At 40.7% G+C, this 24,946-nt stretch overlaps 1 protein-coding gene across 13 annotated transcripts in view; it reads left to right on the top strand.

The window, feature by feature from the left end:
- Positions 1 to 24,946, top strand: part of ZNF521 (zinc finger protein 521) — a 232,552-nt gene that overhangs the window by 196,597 nt on the left and 11,009 nt on the right. For all 13 annotated transcript variants that reach the window (XM_027715888.2, XM_027715886.2, XM_039382141.1 and 10 more), the window contains 2 exons: positions 5,991 to 6,122; positions 8,806 to 8,921. In XM_027715888.2, the coding sequence (XP_027571689.1) occupies positions 5,991 to 6,122; positions 8,806 to 8,921 (248 nt within the window). The remainder of the gene's footprint in view (positions 1 to 5,990; positions 6,123 to 8,805; positions 8,922 to 24,946) is intronic.

Genomic DNA, 24,946 nt, shown 5'->3' with positions numbered 1-24,946 from the left:
TATTATGTCCTTAATAGAATATTCTAATGGTTATTAAATCAATTGACTCTGAATCTCACTTTAATAAATGAGTCAGACAGTATTTTCCAATTACTGTCAGCCGCCACCTTTCCAAAGAGCAGATTATTTTGATTGAATTTTTTAAAGCTGCTCAGCACTTTTTTTTCTTCTTTTTTTTTTTTTTCCTGAGTAAGAGCAAAGAGCAGTAGCTCTGTTCTGCAGGGAAGGAGAGCCTCTTGGACTGTATCTGACACTCCATTCCATTTGAGATTTATCCCAAATGGAAACTGAAAATGTGACATTTCACTGGCCCTTTACTTATTAATGATATTATATTTTGCACTTCCATAGCACCTTATCAAATTGTTTGCTACACATGAAGAGCTAGACAGAGGCCAGCATGTAAACAGAGCCTTTTGCATCCTCTTTCTGCATCTGGCACCTTTGCAAGAACTGCCACACCCTGGCTCTTTCATGCCACTGGGAGATAAAATGCTGGTCGCGCTTTTAAATTTTCTGTGGAGAGTGGAGGACAGGGACAAAGCCTTGTTCCCTCATGCTTCCACGGTGCTGTGTGACCCAGGCAAGCAGGCAATTGTGTGCCTAGAAATATTATCTCAAACCTTTTCAAAGGCAGATGGCAGTGATTCTGGGTCTTCTGTGTATAGTATATAGTCCTGGACTCTTCTCCAGTTCCACCGTCTTAGTTGTATTAAAAGTCTTAAGGGATACTAATTAGGTCAGCTTGTTAAAGTAGAAATTAAAAATTAGCACCTCTTATTTAAAGATGGGTAGTCTGAGAAACACGGGCCATACTGTCGTGCCCAAGGTGATAAGAGTATGTCAGTGACAGAGTTTGGAATGGAACCCAGCGCTCCTGGCTCTTCTGCCAATACTGTAACCTTAGCTGGCTCCCTTAAATTTAAATCATGCTAGTCTCACATTCTTAAATTCAAGGAGTAGAACCTTACCCTTTGTCCCAAGAATGTAGCTGAGAGCAGGTGATGTGCACAAAATGGGTGAAAATGAGTGTGAAGGTGGGGGTTTATAACTCCCTGAACAGTGGGACTTAGTAAAAATATTATTCTATTAGTTATACAAATGTAGTCATATTTTAAATATGATCTTTAGAACTAGTAGACTAAAAACATTTTATTTTTAAGAGAAAGCTTAGATTCTGCACAAATTGATGTCTCTTGCCTGGGGAAGTTTCCTATCTGCCCCAGGCGAGTGGGTGAGGGGATTTTTCAAACCCTGTTTATAAGCCTTTAGGAAAATCGGATTTGCAACATAGAGTAATCAAAGTGGTTTTGATGTTTGTGATCAGGAGATCACCTCAGATCTGAGTGACATGAGAAATACAATAGGGTCACTATTAATGGGGTTCAGTTCATAAATTCTGTGTAAGTAAAATAAGTTTTGCTTCAGGATCAGAAGTCCGTGCCTTTCTTCCTGCTTTTTCCTCACCAGCTAAGGTAATGAAAACACACAAAAAAATGCCTCCTCTGTCTTCTGTAGCTTCATATAAAAATATTTCTTTTTAGGAAGTCTTTCTTCCTTGGAATGTTTGAAGAACTCCCTGTTCAGTTTTCCCATGCTCAAGAATGATTAGCATGGTTCATTTACACTTTGCCAACAGTAACTCTGTGATTTGAGAATTGTCATCGATTATCTTCACCTTGACATGTGGAAGATCCTGAGATGGAGCTCCTTTTGTCCTAATTGCTTTGACTGGGTATATCAGCACAAACAGTTTGATGGAGAAACTTTACCCTACAGGCTTTTTAGCTCGTAACTGCCCTTTGTGGGGACTTGCACCATCTTCACAACTATCCGTTTGGTAATGAGTACGGCAAGGATATGGATATAGGAGAAATAATCAGATGATGTTTGTCAGTCTTTACAATTCTCATAATTAAGTAGCAAGTTCAGGAAAGAAGAGGCATTTAGAAAAGGTTTGTTGAACCTTCCTCCTCTTTTCAGAGGGGTTGCTGCCTGTTGGGAGAACACAGCATACAGTCTGCCCTGGAGGATGCAGCCATCTCTCTTAGATGTTCGTACTGGTGCATGCCAGGATCTTTTGCTTCGTGCAGCTCATGCACCTTCATGATGGTGCTTGCATGGGCCATACTTATCTTCTCTCAGCAGTACCAAAAGCAGAACATACTGGAAGGGATTGTCAGTGATGGTGGAAAACCCCAAATCCCAGTAAACTCTTGAGAATCTGCTGAAATTTTCCCTGCTAATGAAATAATTTGCATATATTTGATAAATGGTTGCTAATTTATCTCTGAAAAGTTACAAAAGGTGTCACCTACCAGATGAGAAAGTGTCACCTACCCTTAATCTTTGCCTGAGAGTCTTTTGCACAGGGTATTATCAGCCAGTGGTACCTGACTACCAGTGTGTTTGGCTGGATGGGATGTGTACCTCAGCAGCCTCCATATTCTAGTCTCTCCAGAGAGGCTGTGGTGTCAAAACAGCTGAGATTGACTTGAGCCTTTGCCTGAGTTTGTGTTGACAGCTGTCTTCAGTGGATCCAGCTATAAATTGGTGCCCGGTCAGGCAGGCTGGGAGTCAAGTTCTTCTGTCTGATGTAGGTAACGAAGGCAGGCACTTCAGTGGCAATAGTCTGGAGGCATGGTTTTGCCAGGACCACTGACATTTTTCAGCTGACTCTCAGAGCAGGCCTGCCATTTCACACCCTCTGAAAGCTCTGCAGCATGTGGAAATAGTCAGGAACATTCAGCACTGTTTTAATCAAGGGTTGGTTAGAAAAGGCAAGGAACTCTGCCATTTGCTGTGTCTGTAAGCGGACGATGCTCAGCCACGCTTGTCTGTACCTGTTGCACCAAGACTGACAGGAAGCAAGAAAGTTAGAAAAGTGGCCACATGCCAATGTGTCCATTTTAAAGAGCTGATATGGAGGCCTCTCACAGTTACTACATGTAAAACACAGTTGTGTTGAAAGGCAATGGAGGCATCATAGAAATGAACACTATGAGAGCTGAATGTTAAGTGAAGGGAGAGCTCCCCAGTTACACACTGTTGCCAGGATAGAAATATTTCTAGTCAGTGTATTTTTACCTGTTTACTCCAAAGGATACACTCCATCACCCACCCCAATTTAGTGTAAATCTTTGGCTTTGTTGGGTTTTGTCTGCCCCTTGCCTTCTTGTTGTGAAGAGCTCTGACACCTCATAGAAACCACACAATGGTAGTTTTGAGTAGTTTTGAAGAACGGCCACCAGCACCTGGTTAGCTCACACAGTCTAAAGTCTACTAATTCCCCCCCTTTGCTAAAAATGCCATGACTTACACAAAGGTGAAATTTAGCTTTTGGACTAGTGAGAAGTGAAGGCTGAGGGCTACCACTGGTATTTTTTTCTGGTAAGTCACTAAGGATCATTTTTAGTGGGCATGTGGCCCCACATAGCTGTAGAAACACCATGGCATGTTCTCTTTACACTGGTGGGAAGGATTGTTGTGTGGGATACAAAACATTGTCTCTGCTCTCACCGTCCTCTGCAAACACCTGTCATCACAGTCACTAATCATCACTGCAGGCAGCACTGTGTATGGGGCGAGGCCAGCAACCTGGTGTTTAGGTGTTTGGCATGGACAGAGCACTCTCACTCTCCTAAATCACTCCTTTACATCTCAGAAATGGCAAGGAGCTGTGCCATTCACTGTTCCTGCTTGTTTTTTAATAATCAGATACAGTATTTACCTGCGAGATCAATGCTACTCATGTAGCACACCGGTGACATACAGAAGGACCTTTTCTAAGCAGTGCTGTGGGAATTGAGGCCTCTGCAGCAGGGCTGGAAGCCACTTCTTACCTAGCAACTGTTTCTAAGTAGGACAGCCGCTGACTGCCCTCATGGCAGAGTGGATGAATCCTGCAGCACCCTCAGGAAGGGAACCTGGTGCCAGGCACCAGCCGGCCTTGGAGGACAATGGGAGGAAGCAGAGGAACAAGCAGCAGGGAGCGGGAAGGGTTTTAAAGCCACAGGACGTGGACGGGAAAGCTGCGTCAGAAGGCACACAGGGACTTTTCTGGGCTGCTTAGAGGAGAAATGCAAATAAAGAGAGAAGAATCCAGGATTGCCAGAAAGGGAGTTTTGAAATCCTGAGGCTTGCAAAAGGTTCCATGTATGCCCATGGGACTGAAAACGTGGAGCATGAGTGACGTGAGGTTATAAACTGCCCTCCCCTCTCCTGCTGGTTACAAGAAACTCCATCTCATCCAGAGAGCCAAAAACTGCATTCACGATTCTTACCCATGGTAGATGGGATGATGTGTGATTGGCATTAAATTCCTCACGTGCTGTTTTGCAAATGTACTTGGTTGTGATCGGGTGGCTCTGCTAAGTTATGATGTTTCAGGTCATAGTCATAGAATCATAGAATCATAGAATCGATTGGGTTGGAAAAGACCTCCGAGATCATCGAGTCCAACCCTTGGTCCAAATCCAGTCCATTTACTAGATCATGGCACTCAGTGCCACGTCCAATCTGCGTTTAAAAATCTCCAGGGATGGTGAATCCCCCACCTCTCTGGGCAGCCCATTCCAATGCCTGATCACTCTCTCTGTAAAGAATTTTCTCCTGATATCCAACTTAAATTTCCCCTGGCGGAGCTTAAGCCCGTGCCCCCTTGTCCTATTGCTGAGTGCCTGAGAGAAGAGACCAACCCCCACCTGGCTAGAACTTCCCTTCAGGTAGTTATAGACGGCGATGAGGTCACCTCTGAGCCTCCTCTTCTCTAGGCTAAACAACCCCAGCTCCCTCAGCCTCTCCCCATAGGACTTATGCTCCAGTCCCTTCACCAGCCTTGTTGCTCTTCTCTGGACCCGCTCCAGCACCTCAATATCCTTTCTGAACTGAGGGGCCCAGAACTGAACACAATACTCAAGGTGTGGCCTCACCAACGCAGAGGACAGGGGAAGGATCACTTCCCTGCTCCTGCTGGCCACGCTATTTTTGATACAGGACAAGATCCCATTGGCCTTCTTGGCCACCTGGGCACACTGTTGGCTCATGTTGAGCTTCCTGTCAATTATTACCCCCAGGTCCCTTTCTGCCTGGCTGCTTTCCAGCCACTCTGTGCCCAGCCTGTAGCGCTGCCGGGGGTTGTTGTGGCCAAAGTGCAGGACCCGGCACTTGGCTTTATTGAACTTCATCCCATTGGAATCAGCCCATCTCTCAAGTCTATCCAGATCCCTCTGCAGCGCCCTCCTGCCTTCCAGCAGGTCGACACTCCCTCCCAATTTGGTGTCATCAGCAAATTTGCTGATGATGGACTCAATCCCCTCATCTAAATCATCAATAAAGATATTAAACAGGACTGGACCCAACACAGACCCCTGGGGAACACCACTAGTGACCGGCTGCCAGCTGGATGCAGCTCCATTCACCAGCACTCTCTGGGCCCGACCCTCCAGCCAGCTCCTAATCCAGGAGAGGGTACACTTGTCCAAGCCATGGGCTACCAGCTTTTCCAGGAGTATATTATGGGAGACAGTGTCAAAGGCCTTGCTGAAGTCTAGATAGACCACATCAACAGCCTTCCCCTCATCCACCAGGTGGGTCACCTGATCGTAAAAAGAGATCAGGTTGGTCAGACAGGACCTGCCCCTCCTAAACCCGTGCTGGCTGGGTCTAATCCCTTGTCCATCCTGAAGGTGCTGTGTGATTGCACTCAGGATGATCTGCTCCATAATTAGTCATCATTCCCTACTGAAGGCTAATGCTCTGCATTTCTGTTTGGTGCTAATTTTAAGTGGAAAAACTGTGCTTTTAATGCCCAGTTAAGCTTTGTACATTCTGAAACATTCCAGGTAAAAGAACACTTCAGAAGTCGTATGTGCTGAGGGGCATCCAGTTTCCTGAGCTTAGGAGAACAAAAAGTCTCTCCAGTTCATAGATTGTGTTGGACTTTGTAAGGGCTGTGGTACATCTCACTTTTCCTTTCATTTCTCCTGCAGATGAAGGACTGAACCATGAATGCAAACTCTGCAATCAGACATTCGACTCTCCTGCCAAACTTCAGTGCCACCTGATAGAGCACAGCTTTGAAGGCATGGGGGGCACCTTCAAATGTCCGGTGTGCTTTACAGGTAGGAGACCATCACTGCTTGTCCCAGTCATGCCCTTAGCTTGACCTTGCTGAACTCCACTGAAAAATGTATCGTGTGCTAGCATTAGATCTGTTTTAGGAGGGAACATTGCATTTCACTCATTAGTAATATTGATTGGAAATCGTTTAGAAAGCTGAGCTCTTTGGAAGATCAGGCATTCTTCTGTAAGAACTGCATTTCAAGCTCTTCTATCGGAAGTTTGAGGTTTTTTATAATTACAGAAGTGGTAGTGTGTTACCTTCGACAGTATCATGTTCATCACTTCAATGTTCCAAACTTGCCAAGGTTAAAACTGTCCATAAATTTGTGCTTTAAAGCTACAGATGTTTCATCTAAACCAAAAAAAAATCAGAGCAGAACTTGGCCTTAGTTCCCAGGCTTAGCCTGTAAAGCAGCATTCTCCTCTGATCGGGTAAGAAAGCCCACATGCGAGTGTTTGTTGGCTTGTGGTGAGAAGGAACACCCTTGTAATGTGCTTTAGAAAGCAAACCATGCTGTCTTGCCACAAGTCAAGTTCTGCTCTCCCCTGACACAGGTCCAAGTGTGGAATAATCCTCCTGAAGTCAGTGGTGTTATTCAGTAGTAAAACCCAAGTGAGAAAATAACTTGACCCAGTAGGCCTAAGCACTGCAGTGTTTGGGCCATAATGAAGAACAGAAAAATGCTGTTGTTAGAAATGAAAACACATTAAAAGGATGCCTACTGAGTTGTTGTGAGTTTTTCTAAGGACTTCTTAGTAGAACATTTCATAAAATGATAACTTAAAGCGTAAGTGTTAATATGAAGCTTGCATGCCCAATTTTGCTTTAAAAGATGAAAATCAAAGTTAATCACAAACATGACAAAACACACTTTGGGTATTCTCACATCAATGGCATGCTAATTCTGGAAGCCATTCAAGGTTTCTGTTCTCCATTAATGGGAGTGAAGGATTTTCATTGATAAGCAAATAGACCCTTTAATACCTTCCTTTTACTTCTCTTTGTTTGGCAGCTCCCCTCTCAATAAAACCTTAAGCAAGTGCTATAGAGGAAAATTAAATTTGAATTTTTCATCTTTCAGATACAGTGGCTGGTGATGATTATTACCTCACTGTGTTCAGGTTTCACACATTTCTGTGGGTTATAAAATTAAAAAAATACAGAGTTCATCTTCACTGCACAGCTTTTCATAATAATGTCTGAGCGTGGACAGTACCACCATGAACAGTTTATCTGTGAGGTGTCTGTGTTCAGTAATTCTTTCTGTTAAGAATCATTTTGAGGTTTTAGTTGTATTACTGATTCTACTAATTTTTTTCCTTTTCTTTGTTTACACCTTACGATGTGATTTTTTTTTTTAATGTAATGATGGCTCTTCAGTTTCCAAGTTTGGGGTGTTGTAAACGCAACATAAAAACTTGCATATGTAAAGAGTACCCACTGAGGCTTCTGCATGTGGGCAAGATCCCTGATAAAACTAATCCTTTAATTTTTGAGCCAATAGCCTTGTAAAATGTGTTAAAGAATATGGAGATAAGTCGATTCCAATCTTTGTGAAATACTTTTTGCTTTTTGCTGATGGGGTAAATAGACAGTGAGCATTAATCATAAACAATGATGCTTTATTAGCAATATGACATTAAATTATTTCAGCACATCTTGCTAGAATATTAACAAGAAGTAAAAATCATCAATATAAGTTTTATATGGAAAATGGAATCTGATCTTTTTTTTTTCCAGGGTAATGAGAAATGTGATTAAAATGTATGACTCAGAAGAACAATATTCTGTTGTTTTTTGTTGCCTTGCAATTAGAATAATTTTAATGATTAGGAGTGGAGTCAAAGTCAAATGCCAGCATCTTTAATAAATCCTTTCCCTGCCTATACAGATTAATATTGTAGATGCAAACTTTTTTAGGTCACAGTGCACCAGGCATCCATCAGAAGTCAGTGCTGCCAACCCAAACACTGCCTCTGGCATATACAATTTAATTATTAATAGTATGTCTCCTAGGTAAACTGTTACACAGTCTTAGGGCCTTGTTTTGTAGTCATTAAAATTGAACATGTTTATATTATTGAAACCCTTGCATTCAGTGTGTAGGCAGAGTTGATCTTAAAGTATCCAAAGAGAATTTACCTTCAGTTCTGTTTCACATTTATAGACATTGCCCCAGTGTAGCTGTGGGATATAATTTTTAGCATTAACACATTTAAATACAGAGCTGTTTGTTAGCTTTAACTTTAGGCACACAGAGTAAACAGGACTCTGGCATCTGTGCTTTCCAAACCTGTTGGTTGCTAGGAAATAAGTTTTGTGTGTATTCAATCAAAGTGCAGTAAGCATGAAAAAATAACTCTGAACGGGAAATGGCTTTTTTAGATTCTTCATGTTTGAAATCTTCATTAGTTGTCCTATTAGGGTCTTTAGTTACCTTAGTTGATTTTTTTTCCTTAAAGAAGGGATCTGTTTCAATTCATTTCAGAAGAATGATCATACTTTGTAGATAAATAACATGCATCAGTACCCATTATAGCAACAGTGTACGGTGAAATCAGAGTGCACTAGTCTAATTTTATGTCTTGGAATTGCTGAGTGTTAATGGGAGATTGTTCATAAAAAATTCTTCACTTGTAATGCAAAACAATGAAAATATTGTTGTTTGTCTAATATTCCAGTGTTTGTCCAAGCAAACAAGTTGCAGCAGCATATTTTCTCAGCCCATGGACAAGAGGACAAGATCTATGACTGCACACAGTGTCCGCAGAAGTTCTTCTTCCAAACAGAGCTGCAGGTACACTTATTACCTGGGGGTTATAATAGCATTATGTATTTGATAGCTGAGTTCAAAGCTTTACTTACTGTGACCTCCTCGATACTTGCTTATCATCAGGATGGGAATGAGGGAAGGACAAGAGAAATTGCAGGTGATTCAACCCATGCTGCTTCAAAAAGGTGCTGGCAGAAAGCCAGCTGGTATAGACCTGAATTTTGGGAGCCATCTTTGGATTCTTGTGATGTAGGTTGTTGCAGCTGAAGATATTCTCTAGGAGAGAGAAATGGGCATCCTATTTTTCTGTTTGATATCCATAAAACATTTAGTAAAGCTGTGAAATGCAAAATAAATGTATTCTTTTCTCTTTAAATGTGAAAAGCTAAACTGAAGTAGGAGTGTAGTGATGGAGGGAGGGGGGAAGTAGACAGAATTTATCTTTTAACTTGCTAGGGGAAAAATAGGGTTGAATGAATAGTACACCGTCTTTTTGTGGGCTGTTGTCAGACTTGTAATGGTACTGTTTATTAACAGTCAACAAAAGGACAGAGAGAAAGAAAGAAATGTTGAACAAGATCTAAAAACAATTTGGATGAAGGGATTATTTACTATGTATTAACATTCTGCACTGTGCATCTTGCAGTGAGAAGGGGTAGTGTGTTATTCCTGATGTACTGTTACACTTTGAGACAGCTGCAGTTTATATTGAAGTATTAGGAACGGTTAACAGAGGAAAAATTTTCAAGGTCCTTGATGGTCTATACAGATGAGCAAGGAGAAATATTTCCGTAGTAAGGCCTTTCCTATACAGTCTGCCATGAGATCTTGTTGGAGTCAAAAGATTTTTCAGCACTTACAGTTTTTCAGTAGTTTTTTCTAGCATGAGCCCCCATCTCTTAACTCCTTTGACTGAGGTGTCCGCAATTAATTTTGCGTTGGACCAGATCTGGATTTAATCTCATCAACAGAGGCAAAAGACTAGTGAGTTATGCGTACATATATGCCCACTTAGTATTTCATTTACTGAAAATTTTATGTGCTCTGAACATGATATTAATGTTTGGACTGACAGTATGAAATACTTCATTGGAGAAAAAAGAAATCTGAGCATTCAAACCATGCATGAATTCATTGTGTGTGAGATTGGTATTTATGTCGATCACACTGCATTTTCTCTTTCCTAATTTCTTTGTGCATTAAAACAATATGCAATAAGGCCTTTCTGATAGCCTTCTCTACCTCCTTCTGAGTGGATCCCTGGGTCAAGGGAACTCCTGCAATACCTGCAGTGCCCCTGTAACACTCCAAGGTACCTGGCAGTATGTCTCTCGTGTTTTTAATAGATCCAAAGCTGTTTCATTTACAATCCATACCAGGTATTGCAAGTTCTGACACAAAGTGGAAGAGAAAGACAAGGAAAAGAAAATAAAAAGTTGGACATTTAGGAAAAAGACACTCATACATAATGATGGACAGAAATAGGCAATATTGAGTTCTGAAGTCAGAAAAGAGTCTGGATTGTGTAGAAATCTATTGGATTTATGGGAAAAAATAAAAGAGAAACTGAGCAGTACAAGGAAAGGTCAGAAACTACTTTTTTGTGTGTTTCTTTCACAACATGTTTGGGGTTTTCTGGTTTTTTAATAATTTTCTTTAATTCTTTTTTGTCAAAATACTTTTTGAGCTTTTCTGCAAAGTATTTCCAGTAAGGTGAAACTGCTTTTTCAGAAAAAAAAATAAATTTGACTCACTGATATTCATTTTGATTAATCAAAATGAGGAAGTAGGGAAAAGTAGAAATAGCAGCAGTTCTGGAAAAAGAAAGGAGAGATTGTTAGGGAAGAAAGACCGAAAGGAAAAAAAGAAAAAAAATCAGGAAGAGAGAAGGTGCAACTTTGCAAAAGACAATTATGAAAAGAAAGAAACAGGAACATGAGATAGAAATTACTTAAACAGTAGAATTCAGATTGGATTTTAAAAAGCAGAATAGGTAACTGAAATATGAAGATGCAAAACAGGCAATGTAGTTGTAATCCCTACAAGACAATCCCCCCTAGAATATGCTTTCGTTTCAAAATCCATGGAGTCCCATGCAGTTGTCTTCAGCTTTTTTATTGTAATAAAACACCTACATGTTTTTCCACTCAAAATTTATTCCTGCCCAAGACCAGGGCAAGATTTTGCTTTCTCCATCTAAGCCTAGTTCATTGAAACATCAGCATAACTGAAGCACCTGGTTTTCTAGTGAAGGACACAAAAGAATGTTGCTACAGGGAAACAAATTCTGCTCTACATTGACTAAATGACAATCAGTGTGTTGATAGTTCCATGCTGCAGAAGGCTCTTACTAGACCACATCTTCATACCCTTAGAGACAGCCTCTTTCTGGCTTATCTACACTTGCAAAAATGACAAGGTGTTCATTTTCTTATTCACTTAATTCATTATGTTTATTATTTTAATTAACTCGGGTAGCCTCACCCGAGGTGAGAACGCATTATGTTTAAAAAAGTGCAGTACCATCATGCCATTTGCATTTATTTGTTGGGATCACTGGCTTGCTGTGCTTACCTCCAGTTACTTACCCAGGCTGGTGTAAGGGCAGCAGAGCACTTAGGCAGACCAGTAGGTACTGACATTTGGAGTCTGCTTCTGCTGAAAATACATTGATCTCTAGCCCACTCTCATTTGAAACCTATTCTAGGAGGCATGGCTTTGTTCAGTTTATCTACCAGTTGAAGCAGTGGAATCTTTGGCAACTAGCCTCCAGGTTATGCTTCTCTATCCTTTCACGTTGTCATGGTGTGTGTTGGGGCTTGCAGCGTAACAGTATATTTATTCCCTCTATCAAGAACTTCCTTATTTTTAATTTAAATGTGCCTCTACAGTGCTTCTCCCATGCGTGGGAGATGCTAATCATTTCAGATTAGAAGCCAGCACTCCATGGTTGTAGGGCAGGCAGAGTGAGAACATGGACACATGGACAAGGTAGAGCAGGGCAGAACACAATAGCAAGAAGCCGTATCCACATGTATGGTACAGCTGATAATTAAAGGGAATGAATTCAAGAATACAGAAAATAAATGCATTATAATGGTGCTTAACTTGGTGTTTGGCCCAATACAATTCTTTGCTTAGCATTTTCTGACTCCTGTTCAGAAAGAATAGGCTATAGGAATATAGGCTTGTAACAGTCTTTAAAATTTAGATATCAGATAATAAAACTGCAAGGTAAATGTAATTTTCTCCCAAAAGTTGAAAATCTTCTAACTGAACACCTGGACCATGCAGTTCTCTGTACAGGGTAGATATAACTAAAACAGTGTTCTCCATCCATCATCCATAATACAGAATTTTTAATTGATAAAGGAGTTAAGGAACCTTATCCCTAAGTTATATTAGTATTGATTTTCATTAAGCGAGAAAGGAATTTGTGCCTATTAAAACTTCTTTTTCCTGTCCACATGCTATTTCCAGCACCTGTTTTTTTTGCCTTAGTCTTTGGACTTAGGCCTACATGTCTGAACTGATGTTTGTGCCTCCCTTGTCTCTGATGAGGAGTAGCCATTCCTTTCCTATTTCTGGTCCTAGTTTTACTTCCATAGAATCATAGAATGGTTTGAGTTGGAAGGGACATGAAAGATCATTCAGTTCCAACCTCCTGCCATGGGCAGGGACACCTTCCACAAGACCAGGTTGCTCAGAGCCCAGTCCAACCTGGCCTTGAACACTTCCAGGGACACAACATACTGTGGTGTTTGTGGGGAGGAACAAGATGCTCTTGTGGGGTGTTACCCAGAGTGAAGGAATTAATTTTAGTTTTTTTGCAGATGTTGCTGGATCAGACAGGTACCAATGTCTGGTAGAATTGCTGAATAGTTGTACAGGTTTTTCAGTGTTTTATCAATGGTAATAGTTTTGCATATGGTGCTAGCCAAGACTACATGATCTGTCAGCACCATTTTACCCAATACAAGAATTATCTCTCTTTTTGGTGAATTAGAACATTTACTTAACATTTTGTGACTAATAATTAGTTGCCCCTGGGGTAGTTAAGTGTCCTTACTTTACAGACATGAAAACTAGGGCAAGAAATAATTGGATCAGCAGTTGCTTCCCATCCTGTTCAAAAGGGACCTGGCCTCAGTGATTCACGCCCTTGCTGCTTCCCATCTGGACTCCATCAGCACAGAATACCTGGGCATGAAGCCATCAGCCTGTAGGACGTTCCAGCTAATACAGAGAGCTGCAGCACTGGCCCTCAGTAGCAAAGGAGACCAGGAGCATATTCACCAGCTCTCTTGCTGTCTACATTGCCTTCCTACATGTTTGTCCAGTTGTGCTCCATGATGCAATCCTTAATATTCTTAGAGGAACTGGGACAAGCACATCTCAGAGATGACTTGAGAAGTTGTTCCCATTTGGTAACAATGTGGTAGTTGACAGCCCTATTTTGTGAGCATTTTTATCAAAGAGCATTTTTATCAAAGAGCTGAAGCTTGTTTGCTCAGGAGCTAGAATTTTCTCACAACCTGGCCTGGGAGTGTGGAACAGACTTCCCCAGCAGTTAAGTATTACCATGAATGTCCTCAACTTACACTTCTAAGAGCAGGGTGCACCCAGATGTGCCAAAGGCTCCCTTACCTCATATAAATATGTACCTGCATGTAGATTTCTGAACCTTCCCCAAAATCCCAATCCACAAAAACAGAGCTCTACCAAAACAAAATACACAGTTCCTTCCCCAGGGAAAGGATGAAAGAAAGAATGAAGCACTCATAGCAGATGTTACTCATGTCACTTAAAACAGCAGGAGAACATTCTTAGCTCCCAGTACAAGCCGCTGAAACAAAGCAGGGCAGAGGCAGTATAGAATAGTCTTGAGAAGTTTTATGTAGCTTTATGTGAGTCCTTCTCTGGATTTCCAGTTTTAACATTTTCACGTTCCAAGTTTAGCACTGCTGAAACTAATCTTCAAGTTTCTTCCTCATTTCTTTAAGGGTTAAGTTTTCCAAAGATCTCAACATTGTAAAATGCTCCCAAAAATCTCAGCATTTTAAAACGGCCTTTAAAATACCCTTGACCTGAGCTGGAGCAGAACTAAGAAAGCTCTAGGCTATTTCAAGAACTAAAGACTTGACTGAGACCTTTAGTGGAGACAGTGGTAGAGCTGGGATTCAGACACTATATTCTCTCATCTGGGGGTCAGCTAGAGAAAACTGCTAATTAACCTGGGCTGGGGTTGTCTCCTTGTGGTAGAGGCCTTCTGGGGCCAGCTGGGAAAGAGATTGGTGTGGGAAAAGCATCGGCCTTGGCAGCAGGGGCACTACTACCTCCATCTAGGATTGTTTTGTCAAGGCCCCCACAATAGTTAAGTCTGTGTATCATGTAGGTCCCAAGACTTCCATGACAGCAAGGGAGACCACGAATAATTTATACTCTTTACACAAAAACAGGGACAAAACTTTCAAACCTGCAGGATGTTTTCTTCACAAAGAAATGGCCTCAAAACATTTTTTAAAGTGAAACTGGAGATTAATTCTGGCATTTCTAGGTCCCCAAACTCTTAGGGTGAGGAGTGGAACATAGATGCTGGCTTTCTAGGCCCCAAAGGCCAGGAGCCAGCAGGGAATAACTTTGTCAGCTCTTCTTAAAAAGAAGCCTACCTGGAATCCAATTAACAGTCAAAGCTTTAGGCCAACATTTTCAGATTCAGTAGCCTATTTCTGAGAGGGTGCTGAGCACCTCCAGCTGCAGTTAAGGCCAGGCAAGATGCTGGTGCTGAGTACCTCAGGAAATCAGGTCAAAAATGCTTGGAGTCAGGAACCTTCACAAAAACATAGGTGCTGAGCAGCCATAGCGCCGTTTAAGGTTTCAGCAAAACACTTTTGATGCCTAAATACTGACACCAAATGCATTAATGTTTGCCTTAGTCCTTAGCAGACAGTCGGGTAGCTTTTCTCAGAACAAATGCCTAGGAATCAGGAGAGCTGGATTCAGTTCTAAGGTCAGGTACTAACTTGCTCCACATAACCATGCATGTTCTCTGTGTCATGAGTGAGAATGATGATAATAATATGTGTTCCAGAGATACTGGGATTGTAATTTATGCTTGTGTTTTGAGGGAACTATATAGAGCTGCATGCTAACTGCATGCAAGTTTGAGTGGGTTTTTTTTTCCCAAACCCTTACTGTGTTTTCTGTTTCAGACAGATACATGTGCACTAGTATGTGCACTGAGTATTTTTCCATGTCTTTCAAGATTTAAAAAATTCAGGCTTGTGTTCCTGAGATTTGAGACTTTTTCCCCTAGAAGGGAGAATTATTTTCCTTGCAAATTTTCTCAAAAAGACAATCAAGAGAAACAGGGTGGAGGCACTCATGCATTAGCTCTTTAAGGACATACCTTCAAAGTGTTTCCCCTGCAAGTCTTTTGCTTCAATGTCAAACAAAGTTTAAACACAAAAAAAATACTTTGAATTCCCTTCCAGTGCCCCTTCCCTCCTGGGGATTTAGGGGTGTTACGGCCACATTAGGTTTTCATGCCGTAATTCTTTTCTAAATAAGAAATTTCCAGGTTTGGAGCTTGTGAGTTCACCCGCCTTTGATTGGCCTATTCAAATGTAAACACTCCCTGTGGGTACTTCATTAGTTCATAAATATTTATAGCACATTGCAAAGCCCACCAAGCCCAAAGTGCCAGAGTTTTTCAGGGACCATTTTGATTTCACTAAATAGTGCTTGTCAAAGATGAGCTTAGTATTAATGCATTTTACTTATCTCCACCTACTTCATCTACTTGTAACTCTGCAGTTAGCCTGTGAAATTTTCTGCACTTTGTCCTGTAAATAAGCAGGAAACAATGTGTTCACAACATCCCTGATACATTTCCTGAGAAAACATTCCTTAAATTTCTGGAGCAATTGAATCAAAATTATGGGTTTGTTTTTTCAGATGCTTGAGTGATATTATTGATGAAAATATAGAATTAATTGACTTAGTGCAGCAGTTAAGTGATGAATATTGCCTTTAAATACACCGTTTTGATCTTGAAAATAAATTCAGACTTAAGGAACAGTAAAATGGTAAAGTACCGAAAACTAAATATACTGTCCAAACTAAGTACTGAGCTATACACCCATGACATGCCCATGCAAAAATAAGCAAAAATGTATATTCCTTCTCTTTTAAGGGGGATAGAGTCATACCGAAAAAATGTATGTGCTTGAATATATGTCCCTCTTTTACTTACTTCTTCCTGTTTATGCTCTTGTGTGGCAGGATTCTTTTTGTAAAGTATAAGTATCTATTAAAAAAAAAAATAACTTATACTTTGAATCTGTTTTCCATATTGACTTATATGGTCCACATTAAATAGATTTTGCAGAATCAGGTAATATAGTACAGTTTGTAATCTTTATGACTGCAAAGACTGGGTCATGCAAAAATATTAAATAAAGTTTGTTGTCTCCAGTCTGAAAGCAGCATGAAACCATGGCAGTCAGAAGATAAGTGCCACGAATCCTTTGTCTTTTTAAGTGTTGACTCTGAAACATATCAGTGATGTTACATGTCAACATTAAAATTATAATTTCTGATTTTTTTAGCAAATAGAACAGTGATGTGTGAGGTTTCAGCCTAAAAAAAACAAATCAAAAGTTACTGCAGAAAGGAAAAGGCACAGAAAGGCAGAAGAAGAAGAGAACAAAAGGCAAAGGAGTAGAAGAAAAGTAGAAAGGAGATTACAGGACAAAGAAAGAAACAAGATAGAAATAATAGTACTTGGGAAGGCAAACATTTTTTCTTCTGAGTGATGCTGATAATAATGATAAGGCACTTGTAAAAATAAATCATGGTAATAATAAGGGGAATTTCTGTTATTACATGAAGGCCAATTTCTGTCCTCAGTCCTTATGGAAACCTCAGTGAACATGAGGTAGTCCTGTCATAGATTCAGGGCAGGGAAAACAGCAAATGTATTCCCTGACCCACAGATAATCATTAGAAATGGAATTCTGCCCTTTGCAGAAAATGAGGTTTTATCATCTGTGCCCTGAACGTTTCAGCCTACACCTTGCCATTAGTCAGATCAGTTGGCACATACACCTGGACTAAGCAGAAGAAATTATTCTGTTTGCCTATGAATAATTTCCCTGGTACATCAGTTCAGTTCTCCTAATTGTCCACCCATTAATTTCTTGCTAATGTAGTTGATATCGATGACTGGTTTTCTGTGCTAAACAGGAAGCACCACTTCTTCATTCTAGGATGCATTCCTTCCTACAACTGCCCTGCTGTTAGCTACCAGTAGCTGCCATTATATTATCTTTCATCTGGCCCAGAGCTGACAACAGATGGCCATCTCCGGGACTGCCATCATTGTGACTTTATGAAGCATCCAGCTATGGTGTATTGAGGAGCTTCACGGCCAGTTCTGCAAATCTGCTTCCCTTCCCCCTACCCCACTGCTGGCCCCCCTCACTCCATCCCTGTGACTAAGCTCCTCGTTCCTTGCTCCACTTTCCAGTGGTCCCATCATTTCCCAACAAGTGATGGCACACCATTATCACTGCAAGTTTAAGGCTCAAGGTCTACCCCCTCTTCCCTCCACAATACTGGTGCAATGTTGCCATGGCTCACATATACCCCAGCATCCTCACCCCTCTGTGTTTTCAGTGCACTAAAAGCATAGGTAGAGGGGCTTGATAGCAGCAAACCTGCCACCTCTGAAGATCTGTGGTTCAAACCCTACTTTGTTGCACCACAGAGCATCTCCTCAAGCTCCAGAGATTTTTTTTTTATGTTCCGAAGACATGCTGCCAAACCAACATTGAGTATATTAAGTGTGAAGGAAGCTAAAATATCGATTAGGGACCTAAAGTGGAGAAAATTGTAAAATTCACAAGCATACTGATTCCATTGACATGTTAGATCATTTGGAAAAGCTCTTTCAACTGTGTGGCTGCTGTGCATTTTGGAGAAAGATATATTGTCTGCTCTTGACAGAGTTTTCTAAAGCAAGGCACCTCCAGAGCCAAACCCATATTTTATGAGAAATTCACATTTGTGTCCTTTATTGTGATATTTGCAGCAAGTCTACAACCAGTGAGAGTCTCTGCCCTCAAGCTATAAAGGAGTAAGGCTCCATTGTTGAAGAGAGAGCAACTGTCTGTGTGAAAGGCTGAGATGTGGTAGGCAAGATGAATAGTGCTTAAAAGCAGTGCTTGCCGTGCTGTCATTTAGAACAGAAACACTGAGGATTTAAACGAAAGTGAAAGGCATGGTAAATGAATCCTTTAAAATTGGTCAAATTTTCAGCCGCCTAAAGTAACAAGTTTTCTTCATTGATAGGTTCATTGAGTAGGAGGAAAGTTGGGAGGGGATGAATTCCCCTAAGGAGGAGGTGCAGATAGTTTGGGAAAACAAGGTGTGGTCAGTGATTCATAAAGAGACACTCCAGTAAACAGCAATCTTGGCTCAAGAGTGGTAACTTTTCTACTCTTTTTTTTCCCCTTTTTTCTTTTTCTTTTTTTTATTTTTTTTTTTTTTTTGCTTGGGCCACTCCATTACAAACATTAGACAAAAAGACTCAGATGCAGATGGCTACATATCTCAAACTGTTCATTACAAAACCCAAACCAGGAGGAACAGCTTTTAGGTTTAGCTTTTCTCCATGTTATTGTGGTTGGTTTCCCCATGCTTTTATCAAACAGAGATCAAAAAAGAGTGGGTTTTTGCAGGCTCTTGTGTTTTTTTTTTCATTGAGATTCCTTTGTGTTCAAAGCTAAAATTGAGTGTCCTCCACCCTGTTAACAAAGGAAGAGAGAAAGAGATGACTCAGTTCTCATGAACCAATACTGCTGAGTTACACACATATCTACGTGCAGCTTTAGTTGTTTATCTGTGTTGTTATAGTCTCATTTTGCAGCAGATTTGCTAGACACATGCATGGATCATGGGTGTGTAAATTTGCTCAGGGATACTCTGTGTCAGTGAATACTCTGCTTCGCACCCATACTTCCTGTGTGTAGATATGAGCTATGTAAGATAAAGAACCTGGGATTTTGTTAAATATCAGTGGTGCATTTTGCTTTGCTTTGCATTTGTAAAGGTGAAAGGTGATTGTGCAGGAAAATGGAACAGTATATTTGCTGTGAGACAGGCACTAAGAACTCACTCCCATGCTCAGTTATAATTCATGACTGTACTGGTGGGAAGCCCTTATCCCTCTGTGGAGTTAATGCATCTCTACTGTAGCCTGCTGAGAGCACCCTGTGTCCCCTCCCACCATCTGTGCATTCACTTTCGTGCTTTCTCTCTCCCTCTTTACTGCGAGATCTCTTGGTGTTAAAACTGTCAGACTACTACTGCCTGGTAAAGGTGGCTTTATGATGTGTATTAATGTTGAATTGTCATTTAAGGGTGAGGAGGTAGGTAAAGGATATGTTACCATTTGTTTTAAGCTCTTGCTAGAAAATGCTGGGAAGCAAATAGAAAGGTAGATTTGTTGCTTCAAACAACAACCAGCTTTGAACAATATAGAGAAATTACCACAATTTAGGGTAAGAGCTGTTGATGGCAAATACATCTTTCTTCCCAATCTGGGCATTTTTTGCTGTTTCTTGGTACAGTGGATCTTTGTTTCTCCGTGTCAGGATCTGAACCAAAAGCACTGAAAATTGAATAATATTTATTTACCCATCAGCTGAATTTTATTTTCTCCAAGTTGATCTCCTCTTTTAGCTGAAAAGCTCTCTTGCAGGCTGCAACTTAATTGCTTCTTTGCTAACTTAGACTTGAAATTCATGTGACCAAGTAGTATAAGCAAGTACAATCTTAACTAAACAGGTAGTGTGCGAAGATCTGTTATTATTATTATTATTGCTGTAAGGCACTGTCAGAAGACCGGTGAGACTGTCTAGCTTTGAAAGAACTGAACTCAGTTCACAGAGATTTAGATGATGCTTTATCAACCTGGCACTTTACCGCAGTATTAAACTCAGAATATGGTTAAAAGACCATGTACTTGACTGTCACAGCAATATTAATTTTCAGTGTTTCACTGGATGTAATCTCATGTAGTCTATTGTTTGTATTCCTTTAAAACTTATAAATCAAATCCAGACCTGGAAAATACTAGTGTATGAACTTAACAGATGTGCTGCCATAAGGGACCCGCTAGGTTATAAACTGCAGAAATTATCTTTTTCTGTTTCACATTCCTAGCTTATTCCAGGGAGATTTAGGAACCACAGAAGTAAGGTGGAAGGTCATGCATTAGGACAGTAGCACCCACCCAGCACTTGACGTTGGGTGTAATTGTCAGGAAATCCACCTCTAATCATTTTATTATTCGGTCATATCATCTACCGAAGCTCCTGAGCAAAAGTAGGGCAAGAATGACTTCAGTAACTCTGTGTCCAGGTTTTCTTAGGTGAAAGATCACTTTGAGATGACACAGCTGAGTAGTCAGGCTGAAATCCTAGTTGGTATTTTATTAATTTTGCACCAAGATAAATCTTGAAATTCTGACAAACTCCATGACAGGTGAAATTCCTTCTTGCAGAATCTGCTCAGCAAGAGGCTGCTCATTTCGTTCTGTTCGGAGGCAGGCAACAGGAGGGCAGCTTTATAATCAGCCCTCAAAGGAGCCCCGGCCGCCCCAGAGCCTTGGACTGATTGAATAACTCCTGGGCCTCTTCCCCTAGGCCTCCATCAGCAGGGGTCCTGTGGAAAGCAATCTCCCGCAGACTGGCACTGAAGTGAGCTTTAAACTACTATTTTCTGCTCTCCAGAGGAGCCTGGAGTACTAAAAGATAGATGGACTGCAGATATTTTATGAGAAACTGTCAGAAGAAGAGCAGAGTAAATGTTTTTTTTCCTCCTTCGAGTCACACGCTACATCACTGTAGAATTTTTCCCAGAATCTTTTACACTGAAAGTTTGCAATTAATTGGTTGCTAACCTTAATTTTCCCCCTCCCTCTTATTTTCTTTTTTTCCCCTTCTCTCTTCTTCTTCTCTTTCTTTTTTTTTTCCTTAAATATTCACTCAGAGGCCCTTTGCTTAACCACAGTTGCAGAAAATCAGTACCATTTGCACTGAAATATTTATAATGACAGAATGAAAAATTGGATTCATTTTCTGGCCTGTAGCCGAACAGTCTGCAACTTTGCACAGCATTGTTTAGCATCTCTCATTCCTTCCTTTCATTGGGGTCGTTTTCAGACACGCATGCACGCGCTGCCCATGCTTCAGAGGAATGTTTAGCAAAACACAGAGCCATTTTTAATCTCAGCCTTGAGAAAACAACTTGTCTCTAACCTTGCCACCATTTGTGAGGGGAAGCAAAGGGGGAGGTCCCCGAGAAGAGTGTAGAATTCCTTTTACAGGAGAGATTATAGAGGATGACATGCAGTAATCTGTCCTCTACAGCAAAGCAGTGTACAGCTGGAATTCAGCAAGTTGCTTCGAGGTGTTGCAGGGGAGGCAGGGTGGACTTAGTACTGGACTGGAGGATCTCTCTAGTAAACCCTGTTCTGCCACCAGTTCCCTCAGTGGCCTTGGGAAACTCATTTCCCATGAAGGAAGAGGTTGTCAAAAGCTCCCTTTTGTGCCTGAACAGAGACTGTGCCTATAAAAATGCCCTGTGCTTCTTTGCACCTCCAGAAAACAGAACATACTGGAACTGTACATATTTACTTCCCTTGAAGCAATGGTGTGAAGGTGAAGTGGTTGATGTTTGCAAAGAGCTTTGAAAATGAAAGTGCAGATCCTCAGGCTCCAATTTGCATCCCCTGCCAGTATAAAAGGTACCTTAGTCAGACAGCCAAGGATTCCCTCAGTACGCAGCAAATCCTGTTTATTTTGCAAGCTGGTTCTGTATCACTCCCTTTTGGTCCTCACAGGCATGTCTCAGACTCTGATGAATTCCAGGGATTTTTAATTGGTATAACAATCCCATGGGGCTATTATGAGCTGGCATAAATTCGGGCAGTCTTAGGAATGCTTTAACGTGCACTGAGGACTATGGTAGCCCATGATTTGAATATTTAGGCCACATGGATTTACGATAACATACAGTGATTGTATAGGAATTAGTCTGACAATGTACACAATCTAGCAGAGAATTGTAAATCTCTGCAGATGTTGGACCCTTGTGCAGAACTTAATGGAGAAATATATCTGTGAAAAGAGGTATTTCAAAAACCCTTAGAAATTATTCTCTGGTGACTTTGCAGATTGTCTTGACAATTGCATTCGTTTCTGGAAAAGCAAGCCCTGTGGCCAAAATCTTAATTCCTAATGCCTAAAAAGAGGCACCTTGAGACCATGCTGGGTCCCCCAAGAAATTGGTTTGGGTGCAGGGGTCAGATTCTGCTAGGTGTTGAGAATCTCCTGGAAATGCAGGTGACAGAAATTGCCTATCAAGGTCCAAAAACGTCATGTTGATAACTTCACCCATATCAAATTTATGAGATAGCTCTATTGCTGACAACAGATTTCTGCATACAGTACTAAATTTTGATCTCTCTACTCCACATCACTCATTTGAGCACAAACTTTTTATTTATTTGCTTTCTTTTGTTAGAGCTTCAAAATGCTGCCTCCCTCTCAATGCTCTTAGGAGCACAGCCTGAGCAGGTGTGCCTAGAAGCAGTAGGAAGGGACAGACATCTGCTGTAGGCATCAGTAAGCTCAGTTAACACTGCTTAGCATTCTGTGGTTTGTGAGCAACACATACTTTTTATCATTCAAAAGTTTCTTACAAACTTGCAGATTTGTCTTTTAACCATGTTCCCCAAGATACTTTGACAGGTCAGCCTGAAGTGATGAGTGTTCTGACACAAACTGCATTGTGTCTTAGAATTTTGCCTGCAGTAGTTTTAATGTAGTATTGCTTTGATTTGAAAAGGAACTTTGTACAAAGGGGGGTGGTTTAGGATATAGCAAAAAAAAAATCCAATATTGTGCTGCATGTATTACGAGATTTTCTGCTTAGCCCTTCTTATTGCTTTCTGGTTTTCTTTTTTTTTTTTTCCATGTATTTAAATGGGGAACAGTACAGTTTTTGTAATTTTTAATAGTTTCTTAGAAGAAAAACTAATAGAGATGAGAAAGAATGTGAGCTTTAATTGCAAATATTAAATACATTTTTCAACTGACATTTTGCAAGCAGATTACCCTGACTATTTAATGGCATTTTAAGGGAAGTCATAGCCCCAGAGCAGGCTCTTTCAAATCCAGAAGTATTTCATTGGTTGAGCTGACCAGGACACAAATATACAGGTGTGTAAAATGCCTTAAGATGTAGAAAAGATTTGTGGTGACAATAGACTACAGACCACAGTGAGGTGACAGTACAGATGTAATGGGATGGTGCAGAATTGTTACTGAGCAATGGGATGGTGCAGAATTGTTACTGAGCATCAGGGACCATAAGAGCAGCCCCCAAAGAAAGGTTACATCTCACTGTTGAAAACAGTACCTTTCTGGGAAAACTGTTTTCTCTGTGGGCCTGAACTGTTGCGTGGGGTTTATTTTCCTGTTTGGAGTGCCAGTCTGTTTACTAAAGTTATTAGTTTATAAATTTTGCCATGCTAAAGTAACTGTGAGAGCTTTAAATTAGAATAAGTGCCACTTCTGTGTGGTAGGTTCCTTTGAGGGCTGATTAGAAAGCAGGCCTCCTGTTGCCTGTCCCTTTATGCATGGCACTATTGCTGTGGGTACTTGTTTATAGCTTACCTTTGAATTTATATAAGTGTGCACTGTGGTATGATGAATTGCCCTCCAATAGCAAAGATTCGGCCTTTTTTTTTTTCTGGGTTCAAGCTAATACTTTATTTTAAAGAGTTCTTTTAATTAGGTGAGTTTTATTGTAATGAATTAAAATTAACTTGGAGTAGCAAATTATATAAGACTGTGAGGGTTATAGATTAGCCTCACCATAGCTACAGCACATCTTTTTGTAAAGGAATTAAAGTTCTCTGTTTCAGACACCTTGGCACTAAACATAGACAGCAAATGAGTGTAAGTGTTGTCTCCAGTTATTTTCCCCGTAAATGTGGTTCTTTTCTCTCAATTCGAAGATTGCCACACTAAAAGCAGTCCTAATGGGCAACGAGGGGTGAAAGCAGTAGCTGCAGGAGGCTGGATCCCCTCACAGGAGGTAGCCAAGGAGACAGGAGTACCACAGTATCACAAGCCAAAGCCAGAAGTGAGGGGTGGGGGCATTTCTTCTACTGTCAGTACAGGGTCAAGGCAGGATCTAATGACATGTCTCACTTGCAACGTGTCACTGGCCAGCTGTCTGACAGGAAATGGAATGACCAGCCTCAGAGAATGACATTTGGTAGGAGAATACTTCTACACTCACAGGAAGGAAGGAAAAAAAGCATAAAAGAATGCTTCTTTGTGGTGTACTTCTTGTTTGAAGGAGTATTAGATTGTAGGAGTTGGACTTCACTGTCTTCCCCCTTTTATAAGTTCTGTAAACAGGAGAAAGTGAGAGTAAAATTCTTCCCATTAAACTGTGGTCACATTTCACACTTCTTTTACATGAATGCAAATGATGGGGGGGAAAAAACGAACAAAACAAAACAAATAGAAGACAATAGAGAATCCGGACTTCTCAATTTTACAACCAACAACCACAATGACAAACATGAAATTTTATTGTCCTACTATGACATGTCAGTAAATGCTCCAGATTTATTGATTTACAGTGTGTGTCCTCACAAAATTTAGATAAGGGCTACTTTGCCCTTCCTTATAAAGGGCAAAGTAGCATTCTGGTCTGTCTAGAAATCACCTTTAAAACATGGAGTTTCTTGGACTGAAAACGGGGGAACTCACATGAGGTTGCTCTAAGAACAAAATGTTTCAACATAGGGTTCTCAACTGTCTTAACTAATCACCAGCTATGAAGGGATAAAATAATCCTTAATTTCTTTTCCAACAAGTACATTTGTAATTCACCCCCCCCCCCCAGCCTGCCACATAAGCACTGTCCCAGTTCCTGCTATTCCTTGTTTAAAGAGCTGTAGG

This window comes from Pipra filicauda, unplaced genomic scaffold, assembly GCF_003945595.2.
Source record: "Pipra filicauda isolate LSUMZ 115617 unplaced genomic scaffold, ASM394559v2 scaffold259_size1095435_pilon, whole genome shotgun sequence".
Taxonomy (NCBI): Eukaryota; Metazoa; Chordata; class Aves; order Passeriformes; family Pipridae; genus Pipra; species Pipra filicauda.
Note: the sequence above shows the minus strand (reverse complement) of the source record. Positions and strands in the feature narration are given on the sequence as shown.